This window comes from Protopterus annectens, chromosome 5.part1 (genome assembly GCF_019279795.1).
Source record: "Protopterus annectens isolate FY-2018-M chromosome 5.part1, PAN1.0, whole genome shotgun sequence".
Lineage (NCBI taxonomy): Eukaryota > Metazoa > Chordata > Ceratodontiformes > Protopteridae > Protopterus > Protopterus annectens.
The window spans coordinates 644,649,109-644,662,909 of NC_056736.1; the positions used below are offsets into that span (position 1 = coordinate 644,649,109).

At 42.0% G+C, this 13,801-nt stretch overlaps 1 protein-coding gene across 1 annotated transcript in view; it reads left to right on the plus strand.

The window, feature by feature from the left end:
- The window catches only part of LOC122803579 (proteasome maturation protein), a 234,670-nt gene that overhangs the window by 51,686 nt on the left and 169,183 nt on the right, over nucleotides 1–13,801 (plus strand). Inside the window, exon 2 of the mRNA XM_044073265.1 lies at nucleotides 12,543–12,643. Coding sequence (XP_043929200.1) covers nucleotides 12,543–12,643 — 101 coding nt within the window. The remainder of the gene's footprint in view (nucleotides 1–12,542; nucleotides 12,644–13,801) is intronic.

Consider the following 13,801-nt stretch of genomic DNA (forward strand, 5'->3'; position numbering starts at 1 on the left):
CCACTTTGTTACTTGAATTTTTCCATTTTGGGGCCATGCAGTTGCCGTACTTGCAGGGGCTGCTTCGTTTGGTTTATTCTGATTTTTCTTCATTTGCTGCCATGACATCTGTAGTGTCTGTTCTTATTCCATGAGCCTTTGGTTTTGCATTTCATTTTCCTGTTTTGCTGAAGGCCACAAGGGTTTGATTTTGGGGCCAAGCAGTTGCCATACTTGCAGGGGCTGCTTCGTTTGGTTTATTCTGATTTTTCTTCATTTGCTGCCATGACATCTGTAGTGTCTGTTCTTATTCCATGAGCCTTTGGTTTTGTATTTCATTTTCCTGTTTTGCTGAAGGCCCTGTTCAGAGGCTGCTTGTAATGCCACATCATCTTCTTGCAGCAGATTTGTTAATAAAGCCTGTGTGACCTGTTTGCTAATGTAATCCATTACCAGTTTGAACAGCAGTGGTCTAGGAGTTAAGCTCTTATGCACACCTATTCCCACTGGAAACCTGTGTCAGTCTGACCACTGTTCGTGCTTGTATATTGGGTTATAACTTGCACTGTTTCTAGGATTTCGAACCATATCACAGAACTGGCCAAATCAGCTTTCTCGCATCCTTGTCATACGCTTTCTCCAAGTCTAAGAATGCCCAGTTGCACTCCCCCCCCCCCCCAACTTCTTGTTCACTATCTGTCTCACAGCAAACCTCGTTTAAGTTGTACTGATCCTAATCTGAATCCAAACTGCTCATCTCTCATATTACTGTCTACTATTCTGTTTGTCAACCTCTCCATCTCATTCATACAGTGTCACAAGGTTTTGATGACGCTGTGTTTTGCCCACAGCTGTAAATGTCCCTGTTTGGAGAATACGCATACTTGTACTGGAATGCGTATTCTCCATTCATCTAGGAAAAACATTGAGGACCTTAAGGAGCCATTTCTCCCCTAACACGCTCAATACCTTGATCACATCTGCTGTAACTTCATTTGAGTTTGCTGCTTTCCCTGACTTCATTTTTCTGGGTGCTATTCTTCTTCTAGGCTGGATTTGTCTTTCTTTTTCATCATAGGCTGGGTCTGGGACAGTGCAGCTTCTGTGAATTCATCTTCAGAAGCTGCTGGAATTACTCCTATTTGCCATTGTTCTGTTGACTGGTGAGCAGGTTTTTGCTGACATAGCTATTGAAGGTTGTCCGAGGACTGTCTTCATTATCTTTCTGTCTTTTCCTTGTAAACGATAGTGTCTTTGTGCCATCTGCCAAGTCACTTTCCAGAAGCAGGTATAATGTGCCTCTGATGTCTTGTTCTCTGCTGATGTGACTGTTCATTTAGCCTCATTGATAGCTGACTAGTATTTATCTCCAACATTTTCTTGCACTTTTTCTTTTGATCACTCTCAGGTTTCTGCATTCCACCACCGTCTTTCATTGTGTACCCCATTTCCATACCAGTGTCAGCCACGTGTTTGTTCTATAGTCTTCACACATGCTATGTAGAGATGGTGCCAGTTTTCTTTGACTCCACCTAAAATTCCCCACTTCCTGAGGTGAGAGACCCTGGAGTATTTCCTTGAACTAATGTTTAGTTTTCTGCCAAACTGTCAAGTTAACAGTTTGGCAATTGCGTAACTTAATTCACAATTTCTTGCCCATGCTAATCCAGCATAGATAGAGCTGGAACCCAAAGTGACGTAACTGTCTCCTGTCCACATATTAATATTAATGTTGTAAACTCAGCATTGCATTGCTAAACACAGCTGTGTATGTTTTAGTGTTCAGACTTTTTAAACTGTTTCTTTTTAATTGCTGCAAAACACTTATTTTCACACCAAAAAAAGTGTTTTTGTGCATGAAGGTTCATGTGAATGCTTTCTGTTGTGAAAACAAAAGTTTGTTTCACTCAAGGTTTATCTTTAAAATCACATTCTCTCCTGCCTGCTGTCTATGCTGGTAAAGTGTCCCTGACTTTTTTAGTACAAGGGTGTGTGTTACTGCCTTTGTGGCAGCATTCACAAAGTGCTTTACAGCTTTGAAAGCCAGCAAAACACTTGACACTTTTTGTAACTAAAGTTCCATGCACTACAAATAATTATGATTGGGTCTCCACTCATAACCCATTGTTATGTGTTTGAGACATGCATGCTGAGATTCACCTCTCGACCTTCCCTTTCTCTGTGAATTTCTTGGCATCCTTGTCTCACATAATGAGCCAATTTTGCTCAGCAACCCAATCATAATCCTTTATATAATAAATGAAGTGTAAGTAATACAGCACAAACAAGTCTTGGGAAGGAATGATTTTAGTTGATTAAAACTAATACTAAAAATGATTTTTACATCTAGGGATAAAGATTAAGCGATATATCAAGTTGTGGTCCCTGTTATGACTTGCAGTTGTGGAGTGATATACTGGCCTCGAAAAGCATTAGACTAGCATGAAATAATTTTACTGGCTTCTATCAAATGATGTCTAAAAACAATATTGGGGAGAATGTATACCTTTGTCTGAAAGCCATAAAATTGATTGTGAAAGTGCTTACACATTTGTTGTAATCAGATCCAAACAGTGTGAAAAGTCCTGAAGTATGACAAAAACAGGTCAAAGATAATATCCTTGCTGAGATTAGCAGAAGCATTTCAGAAGGAAGTACAAATCGAAAACAGACCTGAAATGGAAAAGTAGCAGAAAATGCTAAAAAGCAAAAGAAAGAATATAAGCGAGACCTGGACCTGGCCATCATATCCAGTTCGTAGTGTCTCTCAAAGGTGAGACTAGAGCCAGTGGAATCGCATGCATCGTCCAGAGCTCTGTTTCTGAAAAAGGCTGTGGGACTAGCAACTGCTCTCATTGATTGAGCTTCTGTTGTTAAGACATGAGTCTTAGTGAATATAGTTCAACATCAGCTTAACTAGGGTAACTTTGATAGCATTCTGACCCAGAATTTTCCTTGGGGGGGGGGGGGGGGAGAAACAAGCTGCTGTCTATTTTGTGGATAGACTTAGTCATTTTATAGGTGCATAGGCATGAGGATAACCTGGATTTGGAGAGTCATCAAGAACATTGCACTTACTGCCCTTGTAAATGCAAGGATAGAGCTGTTTCCTCTGGACAGAAGGTCATTCAAATAAATACCCTGCTTGGATTTGTGGTTACGAATCTATCATTGAGGGTTGCTTTAAAGGTATTTGTTTGATCTACATGGCAAGTCCATTCCAGAGATGGAGAATGTGTTTGGTAAGAAAACGTATCACAATGGTAGATGTTAATTTTGTAATGGAAGTTTAGTTCTTTGATTCTGGTGTCTGTTAAGTCTGTTAGGAGGGAAAAGATCAAATAGCACAAGGTCTTTGCTACGCATAGGTTGCCTGTCAAGATCATGTATGAAAAGGAGTCGGGGGGGGGGGGGCGCAGATTTTAGTCGGTCAGGCTAGTTTAACTAACCATTAGTTCAAGGAAATAGTCAGGGGTCTGACACCTCAGAAAGAGGGTAATTTTAAGTGGAATCAAAGAGAAGTGGCAGCATCTCTACTTAGCATTATGTGAAGACTGTAGAACAGATACATGGCTGAGACTGGTATGGAAATAAGATTACCTTAATCTTTGGGTCCTTTTAATTTGTACCTTGGGTAGGTACATTCCAAAGGGGGAATTGTATTTGATTGTGAATCTAATAAAGGAATAAAGGGGACATGGATGTACTTTATCTAATGATATGCTCTGGTAGATAAGCTATATGAGGTGGAAGGATTTCCTAACTACAGCAGTGGTAGTATATTGTATTCAAAAAAGAGCACATTGTACCAGGTCTCTAACAGAGACTTGTAATGGTGGTGGTGGTGGTGGTGATGCCAGTGACTGAAGGCTGATGCTTTAAGATGAAGTCATGGGTAGCACACTAGGTGTATGTTTGATTCAAATCTTGCTGTGCTGATTTGATAACTACTTGCTTTACAGTCATCTACAAACTTTTGTTATGTAGAGAAATTAGACATCTAATGTCCCTTCTGAGAAGTGAAGGTTAAATAAGAGAGGGCCATTAGATACGGAGTCCTTTAGAACACTGTTAATGCTATTTCTGTGGTTGTAAGAGATAAATAGATATATCTTACCTTTTGTTGGCAAGTCAGTTTAACTTTTCACAGCTCACTGTATAACACGGAGACTGAAAAACCCATGGGAATGGTGTTGAAGGCCTTGGTGAAGTCTAGACAGCCTGACCCTTCTCTAAGGCTTCTCTGTGACTTTGTTAGAAAAATCAGTCCGATCGAGTAAATGTGACCTAGACTGATTGGCATTGGAGATTGCTTCTTTCATTTTTAATTGTCTCGCAATAATGCATGCATTGTGTGATTTTGTTTTTTTAAAGGTAATACTAATAAGAGTAATAGGCCTTTAGTTGCTGAGACTCTCTTGGAACCAGCTTTACAGAGAGGCATAGTAATAGCTGTCCTCCAGGCTTCAAGTACATTGGCTGTGAAGAGATCAGAGTTGAGAAGGGGTTGAGCTATGTGGTGGTTGATATTTGCAAACAGACAGCCCAGATATTGTTGTGACTCATGGAACAAGTGTTTTTGATATTGCAGAGTGCTCATGTGACCTCTACTCCTTGTTTCCTCACCTTACATTCCATCTTAATGCACCTGAAGGGTTGTAGCCAGCTCCCCACATCCTGTTATAGTAAATGTAGACGTGTAGTAGCAGGTGTCTCAACAGACTTGTTGCATGTTAATACTTCAGATGCTTTTTACTTCTGTAAAGTTGTTTCCCTCTTTTACTGTAATTTTTATATAGCCATCCATCCACAACCAATATTTCACATTTTTGCACATGGGGTCAGGAGTCGCTTCACCAGTGGCAATCATTTAGAGCCAAGGTTTACCCTGTCTGGTGGCTAGCCCTGCCGCGGTAGTTTTTATACATTCGCAGTTTACACCTGCGGCCAATTTGGAGTGTCCATTCCACCTACTGCATGTCTTTGGAATGTGCGAGGAAACCGCAGCACCCGGAGGAAACCCATGCAAACACAGGGAGGAAAATGCAGGCTTTGCATAGAAAGCAACTCTACCGAAAATCAAACCGAAGAACCTCTTGCTGTGAGGTGACAATGCTATCTGCTGTGCCACTGTGTTGGCTTAAAACTGACCTGCTGTTAATAATTATTAAAATGTTTTTCTGGATCATCAAAAGTGATGTATCAAAATGTTCTTGCATTATATCCAAGTACACATGAATACTAAATTTTTCTGTTCAGCTAGTCCTGTTCTCAGAGAAACATCCAAGTACATGACAGTTGTCGCAGGGAAAGTTGTGGGAGAGGGGGGCTGCACCTTTCTCGATCTAGCTAAATGATAGTTGTATTTGTAAAAGACTGAAAACACATGTTAATCTGTGCCAGAGTATTGGTTGATATTTGAAACATGCCAGCAGACACTTTTGATAGTGTGCTGTTTGTAGGCTCGTCTTCTCACAAAGGCCTTCCTTTCTTTTCATCACCTTTTTTGTCCTCTAGTCTCATCCCCAGGAGAATAATAGCACCTTGTATGGTAGGTCCCAATTCCAGGTTGCATTAGAGCATGTTGCTGTAGTCCCCACAGTCTTAGTTGAGAACAAGACCTGTACAGTTTAGACCAAGTTATTCACTCATCTCCTAGTTCAAGAAAACGTGTGTGGTGGATCACCACTGTCATTTTCTGAATTGTCATTCCTTTTGAGCCGTAAGCTGTGATTACAATGATGGTGTTTACCTTGTGGTTTAGCATCTGTTATAGTCTAGGCTAGGACGGCGCAGTGGTGCAGCGATAGCGTTGTCACCTCGCAGCAAGAAGTTCTCTGGTTCGATATTCTGCTGAGGTGCATTTTGTGTGGAGTCTGCATGTCCACCCTGTGTTCATGTGGGTTTCCTCTGGGTTCTCTGGTTTCCTCCCATGTTATAAAGACATGCGTCTGGAGTGTTTTTGCCCCTGGTCCTCAGCTGAAAATTGGCTTTTTTCCAAGTCGGACTTTCCCAGTAAACAAACGTTAAATAAATAAAATAAAATTCACTCCTCAGAAGGTGACACACTTGCCTCTGACAACATAATGATTGAAAGGCTGTGGGTTCATTGTGTACTCCAGATGGTTGAACTAATGGTCCAGTACTGTCGGGCAGTATAGTACAGTGTGCACTGTTGAGGTCTTTTCCTTCAAATGTTAATGAGACGCCATCCAACTCAGATGCAGTTAGGATAACTGGATGTCAAAGATCTCCTGATGGCTATCAGCAAGAGTAGCAGGGAAACTTTCCCAGTGTCCTGACCAAAGTCTTCCTTATCTGTGTAAATATCCCCTCATGCCTTACCTGAAAACAGCCCACAGGCCTAACAGAACCAACCCAGACAACAGAAAGTAATAATAATTAAAGGATTGTTGTCTTCCTGTCATCGGGGCCGGGCAACCCATTGTTGTGGAAGTACAGGTAGCCAGGTTAGCACTGTATTAGGATCATAGGAGGTTCCTAGGCTAATGGCCGTGGAGCCCTTACAAGCCTAGCCAAGAGTTTATCCCCAAAAAAGAAACCTCAGTCATCACCTTTCTCCCCTGTCAACAAGGGACTCTGGTGGAACCGCTGGACAAATTTGTGGTTTCTCATTCACTTTTGTACTGTTCAGCATAGTTGTTTGCATCCTCTGAGAGAGGCAGTGGTGTGAAGCTACTGATACCTTCCCTTAGGAAGTTGTAGTCCGCTTTTGAGAAGTTTTTTAGCCTGGTTACAGCTGGGAGTGGGGGGGGGGTTGGGTGGGACAGAAACTTTGAGATGGACCAATGATCCGATCTCGCCAGGAAAGAACATACTGTGGGAATGGTGCAGATGTTGCCCATGTTGTTGAGAACCAAGTCCAGAATGTTATCTCCCCTTGTGGGGGATGAGATGAGCTGGTCTAGTATGCTAGAATTGATGAAGTCAAGGAATTGGGTGAGTGCACTGGTGCAGGAATAGTTCACCCAGTCTATGGTGGGATAGTTGAAATAACCAAGGATCAGGGTGTTAGGGGGTGCCTTGATGGAGTCAAGTAGGTCCAGGTAGGAGGAGTTGGTGTCCTGAGTCATGGAGGGGGTTTATAGCTGGCTATAACTTGGATGGGTGTCTTGCCCAACTGTCAGTTGCACCTGGAGTAGTTCCAGTGTGTTATGCTGACAAACCAGTCTGGACGTGGGTCTGTCCTTGATGAAGATAGAGACTCCACCACCCTTAGTCTTTCCAACCTCATTTTGGGGTTGGAATGTATGGAATGAGGTATAGCCAAGGCAGGGGTGCTCTACGCAGCTCTTAACCAAGTTTCAAGTCACCGCACAGACGTTGGCATCTTCCAGTGTGAGGAGAGCCTACAGTGAGTGCATTTTCAGGTTAAGGCTCCTAGCGTTAAGCAGCATGACCTTCAGTTTGCTTTTTGGCAGATCTTTTATGTTGCAAGATTTGTCTTTGGGACATTGTCTAAAAAAGGCACAACGGGGGAGGCAAGAGCCTTGGCCAGGATCCAGAATCCCAGGGGTGAGAGGTGGAGGCCATGTCTGGCAAAGCATCGGGGCCTGTCAACCATGTCATCTCAGGCAGACAGATATCACAGCCCATTGGAATGACACCAGAAACTAAGCCAGTTGTTGAAGTCAATTATTTTTTGCTGGTATTGTGGTGTTATTCTTGGTGAAAGGTGGATGCTGCTTAGGGCTAGGGTCATACCTGCCTGGGACACGTACTTTGAGAGCTCAGTCATGCCTGTCGTCATATAATTCAGGGAGATACGTCTCAAGTCATTCACACCAACATGGACAGTGACAGAGACATACTTGTAGCTGTTGTGGAGCGACTTAAGTATGTGCGAGATGTGGCAGTTTCTGGCACCTGACAGACAACTTACCACATGGTCTTCTCTGTTGAGCCTGGTGAGGGGGACATCGGTGTGTCTAACAACTGAGTCCGCCAATGACTGGTATGGTTTGTTTATTGTTATGCCTTATGGGCTGTGCTTGTGAGACATTGGTGTGTTGTCTGCTGTATGTGATGTGTTTGCTGTTATGTGTGGAATATTTGTGTGCGTGTTTTGGAGGTCTCTGCTGTTTGGGTAATTTGTTTATTGAGGACCTCTGCATAGATGGGTGTGTGTTGTTCTTGGCTATGTGATGTGAGTGCTGTGAGTCTCTTCTCTGTCAGGAGTACTGACTGTGGCACAAGAGAGCATGGATTCAGGGTTAATGATGTAGATGCATTTCTCGCAAGTAGAAGAATTATGTCCTGGGAGAAGAGGGCTGTCAGTAAACATGATGCAGTTGCTACACTCTCGGTATGCCCATGTTGACCAGGCTGGCAGGAGAAACTGATGGCAATTGTCCAGACCTAGTGTTCTGAATACTTGGGCGGACTTATGCAGCGAGAGTTTTGATAAGAGTTTGTCCACAAGAGTGTAGACCAGAAAAACCTTCTTAAATGTAAAGTAACTGGCCTGAATCCCAAGTGCTAAAACCAAAACTAAGATGCTTAGAATAACAGATAAATGTAATCAGGCTACTAGCAAGCAGTAATAAATGCAGCAGAATAAAAGCACTTAAACACTTAAAGTGCAATAAAGAAGTATTTGCCCCCTTCCCGATTTCTTATTTCTTTGCATGTTTGTCACACTTAAATGTTTCAGAATATCAAACAAATTTAAATATTAGACAAAGATAACCCAAGTAAACACAAAATGCAGTTTTTAAGTGATGATTTTATTTATTAAGGAAAAAAACTATCCAAACCTATATGGTCCTATGTGAAAAAGTAATTGCCCCACTTTGTTAAATCATGAAGTAACTGTGGTTAATCACATTTTTGGGAAAGCAGAGTTCAATTTCACTAGCCACAACCAGGCCTGATTACTGCCAGACCTGTTGAATCAAGAGATCACTTAAATAAAACCTGTCAAACAAAGTGAAGTAGGCAAAAAGTAAGACATCATGCCGCGATCTAAAGAAATTCCGGAATAGATGAGAAACAAAGTAATTGACATCTATCAGTCCAGAAACGTTTACAAAACCATTTCTAAAGCTTTGGGACTCCAGCGAACAACGCTGAGAGCCATTATCCACAAATGGAGAAAACGTGGAACAGTGATGAACCTTCCCATGAGTGGCCGGCCTACAAAAATTACCCCAAGAGTGCAGCAACTACTCCTCCAAGAGGTTACAAAAGAACCCAGAACAACATCTAGAGAACTGCAGGCCTCACTTGCCTCAGTTAAGGTCAGTGTTCATGACTCAACCATAAGAAAAAGACTGGGAAAAAATGGCATGCATGGCAGAGTTCCAATGCGAAAATTATTGCTGACCAAAAAGAACATAAAGGCTCGTCTCACTTTTGCCAAAAAACATCTTGATGATCCCCAAGACTTTTGGGAAAATATTCCGTGAACTGACAAAACAAAAGTTGAACTTTTTGGGAGGTGTCCGTCCCGTTACATCTGGCGTAAAAGTAACAAAGCATTTCAGAAAAAGAACATCATGCCAACAGTCAAACATGGTGGTGGTAGTATGATGGTCTAGGGCTGCTTTGCTGCTTCTGGACCTGGACGACTTGCTGTGATTGATGGAACCATGAATTCTGCTCTCTACCAAAAAATCCTGAAGAATGTCCAGCCATTAGTACATGACCTCAAGCTGAAGCGCACTTGGGTTCTGCATCAGGACATTGATCTTAAACACACCAGCAAGTCCACCTCTGAATGGTTTAAAAAAAAAAAACAAAATGAAGATTTTGGAGTGGCCTAGTCAAAGTCCGGACTGAATCCAGTTGAGATGCTGTGGCATGACCTTAAAAAGGTTGTTCATGCTCTGAAACCCTCCAGTATGGCTGAATTTAAAAAATTCTGCAAAGAAGAATGGGCCAAAATTCCTCAACAGCGATGTGAAAGACTCATTGCCAGTTATCGCAAATGCTTGATTGCAGTTGTTTCTGCTAAGGGTGGCACAACCAGTTATGAGGTTTAGGGGCAATTACTTTTTCACATAGAGGCATGTAGGTTTGGATAGTTTTTTACAAACATGCAAAAAAAAAAAAAGAAATCAGGAAGGGGGCAAATACTTTTCCATTGCACTGTAAGAGCACACTGCAAAGCAAAATAAGGTAATAAAGTAGGAAGAGCACAATTACAGTAAAAGCAGCTAAATAAAGTGCATTTTTTTGTTAAGTGGAGAGGGAGGAAACGGAATGCAATTCAAGATTAAGAAACTAAGGGGGTGGCCGTTCCAGGTGCTCTCTCTGTACACTGAGCTGATGAGATGGGACTGGGGGGAGTGTCCAGAATCAAAGAAGCAAAGGGGTAACCATTCCCAAATGATCTCACTGTATTCAGTTGAGTGAGCAAATGAGATGGGAATGGGAGGAGTGACCAAAATCAAATTTACAGCAAGGGTGGGCAATTCCAAAGCCACCAAGTTTAAGAATACAACAACACTTGGACAGGAGGGTGGGAAAACCAAAATGCAGACATAGACCAGCAATCGGTGGGAAAAACAAACAAAACGCAGCTAGAGACCAGTAATATTTAATCAAGCAAGTAAATAAATGCAGTACAGTTTTTTGTTAACTATCACTGAAACATTTCAAGTTCAGAAAAGTATACTTATATCTGCTTGGTATATCCAGAGGGTTATAGTATCAGTCACAGCCAGGTAATTAGCTCTGCCTGAGCACAGTTTCACAGAAATCTAAGTCTTTATACCAGTAGTATAAAGGAAAGATAGACCCTCCGGCAATCGGATAAACACAAAGTGGTGTTAACCATGAGCTTACGCCTTGGGTGGGCTGCCTTCACAGAATGTAAAGCAACCTCCACTATGAAACCAGCTGGCTTAGAGCTCAAGTGCTGTACTAACCCTGAGAAACAAAATGCAGACAGAGGCCAGCAATAAACAATGAAGCAAATAAATAAATGTAGTACAGTTTTGTTAACTATCACTGAAACAGATCAAGTGTAAAGAAAGTATACTTGTATCAGCTTGATATATCCAGATGGTTATAGAGTCAATCAGTCAGCCAGGTAATCCACTCTGGCTCAGTCCATCCCTTCCTAGAGGTTGGGGAGTCTCTTGTATGTTAGCAGGCATGGATAGATGATGGTCTTACTCACCTCGCTGCTGTAAGGCATTTGTTTTAGAAAGAGGGGGGAATCGCATGATGGCTCAGGGATGCTCCTTGTCTGATTTTGCACATTCTGGGATTGGGGACTTTCTAATGGACTAGATCAGCAGGGTTGACTTTTTTTCCGCAGGATTGATTATTTTATTTCTCTGCACAAATTGCTTCACTGTCAGTGACTTTTTGTTTCCAACAAACCTGGGGTTGCCAGTGATGGGCCTTTCTGTGCCCATAGTACCAAATGTCTGTGCATTCTTACTTAATTTGAATGTCCTCTCCTCTGGACTGTAAGTCCATCCTGTCCTGTGGTTCTTCCCCAGAGGATACTTGATTTGGCGAGTCCCTTTATTTGATGAGAAACCACTTTAAATGGGAATCTAGAGTGGTAATGCTTGTCCAGAAAACATATTTAGACTTTCTGGTCTTAGTCAGTGTGGGATGAAATGCATGCAAACCAGGGAGAACACGCGGACCCTGCACAGAAGACACCCCAGCCGAAAATCAAACCAGAGAACCTCTGACTGTGAGGCGGCAATGTTAACCACTGCTCCACTGCACAGCCCGTATGCCAGCAGCATGTTGCTGTTCTGGGGAGATGGTGTGAATGCACCAAGAGAAAGGGTGCAAAGCTCTGGAAGTGGATTTGAACTTCAGGTCTCGACCTGCAGCAGAGATCCCTATGGTGATTGTTGCAGCAGCAGCGATCCTGCTTGGACATGGGTTGGTTCCATCTATTGCTGTCCTTTATGGGACACCTGCCACAATCCTCAATTTTGAAATCATATTCTGGCAACAGGGGAGTACCACCACCACTAAATTCATTCCTGAAGCTTTCACATGCTTCTTGAGTGTGATGATGGACAGTTCTTTACTTCCCTGTTTTTTGTTTCTGCTTGAAAGTACTTATGTAGGACTTTGGGAGTGGTGAGGCAGTCAAGAATTGGAGAGGAAGAGATGTGATTGCCAAAATCTTGCTCCTGGTGTTGGCAAGGGGTAGTCTCAGAAAGTTAAAAGTAAAGATGGAACCCAATTGAAAAACTGGAGGAAGAGAAGAGGATAGAGCCATTTTAGTATTTCCTGCTGCCACACAGCTTAAGCTTGAAGAACCAAGATTGCAGTGGATATCTTTTAATGTATTGCACCTTCTGCTTTGAAGTAGTGGATAGAAGATTAAATATGTAAAAAAATGCTACTTTCCTCTACTTTCTGGTGATGTCTTTGTGCCTTCGTTTGACACTACTTCCACTTTAACAGTACTTCATCATGGTATAGTCTGTATGCTAGTACTTGTTCATGATGATGTGATGACTGTGACTGGCTTATGTGCAGCATGTGCTTTCTTTCTACAAGATGCTAATACTTGTACTGCATATTATGTTTGTAATGCCTCTTTTTTTAAACCCTTGAAGGAGTCCAGAGGATTAAAATGCCAGCTGAAGGACAGCATTCCAGTTAGTGAACTTAATCCTAATGCAGGGTCATACGGAATTCATGATACATTACGCAAAGGGTGAGTAACAACAAGTAGAAGTCATGTATAGGATAACAGTTCAGAATACTTGCACCCATTACATGCTTATTATGGTGCAGTTTTACTCTGCTGTTTCTTGTCTTGGTAGGTAACTGGCATTTTCTTATGAAAGTGATGTAGCTGATGCTTGTTGTACAACGTTGAAAGAAATGTTTGTTGGCAGAAAGGAGAGCGAGTGCTCATTTTACCGCATTTTTTCCACACTGGCATTTTTAAGTGTCTGCTTTTTTTTTTTCCTCTCCCTAAGCCATTTGGAAATAAATGATACACTTCCGTTTGTAGGCACAAGTCAGTATTTAAGCACCACATCTAACATCAGTAACTTGCCTCCCAACGAAGGGCTCTTACCAACTTGAAAACTCAAGTAATTGCAAAACTTTTGTTGATCCAGTAAAAGGTATTACAGCATGTGTGTGCGTTCCGTTGTCATTGTGTTTTCTGTTAGTGGACCAACACAGCATTTCTTAAATTTGTTTCTACCTTCTGTGTATCGCAGTGATATAACTTAATAGCATAACAGAATCCTGAAAAAACAGTTTTTATTTCAGTGTTTATAAGGCTTTGAAGGCTGCCTTTATTTGAGAATGTTATGTTTGCACGTGGCCTTTTCCTTCCTATCATCTGGCAAGCGCTGTTGCAGTATGCAGTGCAAACCTGCCAAATTCGGCAAGAGCCTCTTTCCACAGGCCATCAGCTTATTCAGCTCTAACAAGACGCATGACAATGGCCATCAGGTGTAGCAGTTATCTATGTTGATGAGAACTTGTATTTTTGTGCAGTAACTCAAATGCTGATCTCAACACATATTTTGGTGCAATAAACTGTCTCATGTACACAGACAGCCCTCTACTCTTAACACCAAAGAACACAATTTGTGAGAGATGCAGTTACATTAAGAACCTAGAATCCATGCTCTCTCACCCACAAGTCAGTACATCTGGCTCAGAGAAGGTTGTCAGCACAAACATCCCACCTCACACACCACCCACACCTACACAACACAAAACTACATGTGCATAGATTCTCACCAGAAACACACCCAAACACAGGAGACCCCCCCCCCCCCAAGCAAAAACATAAGCATACTCCACAGAACACCACTGCGCAAAACTTGCATAGTACACAGATCAGTATCTC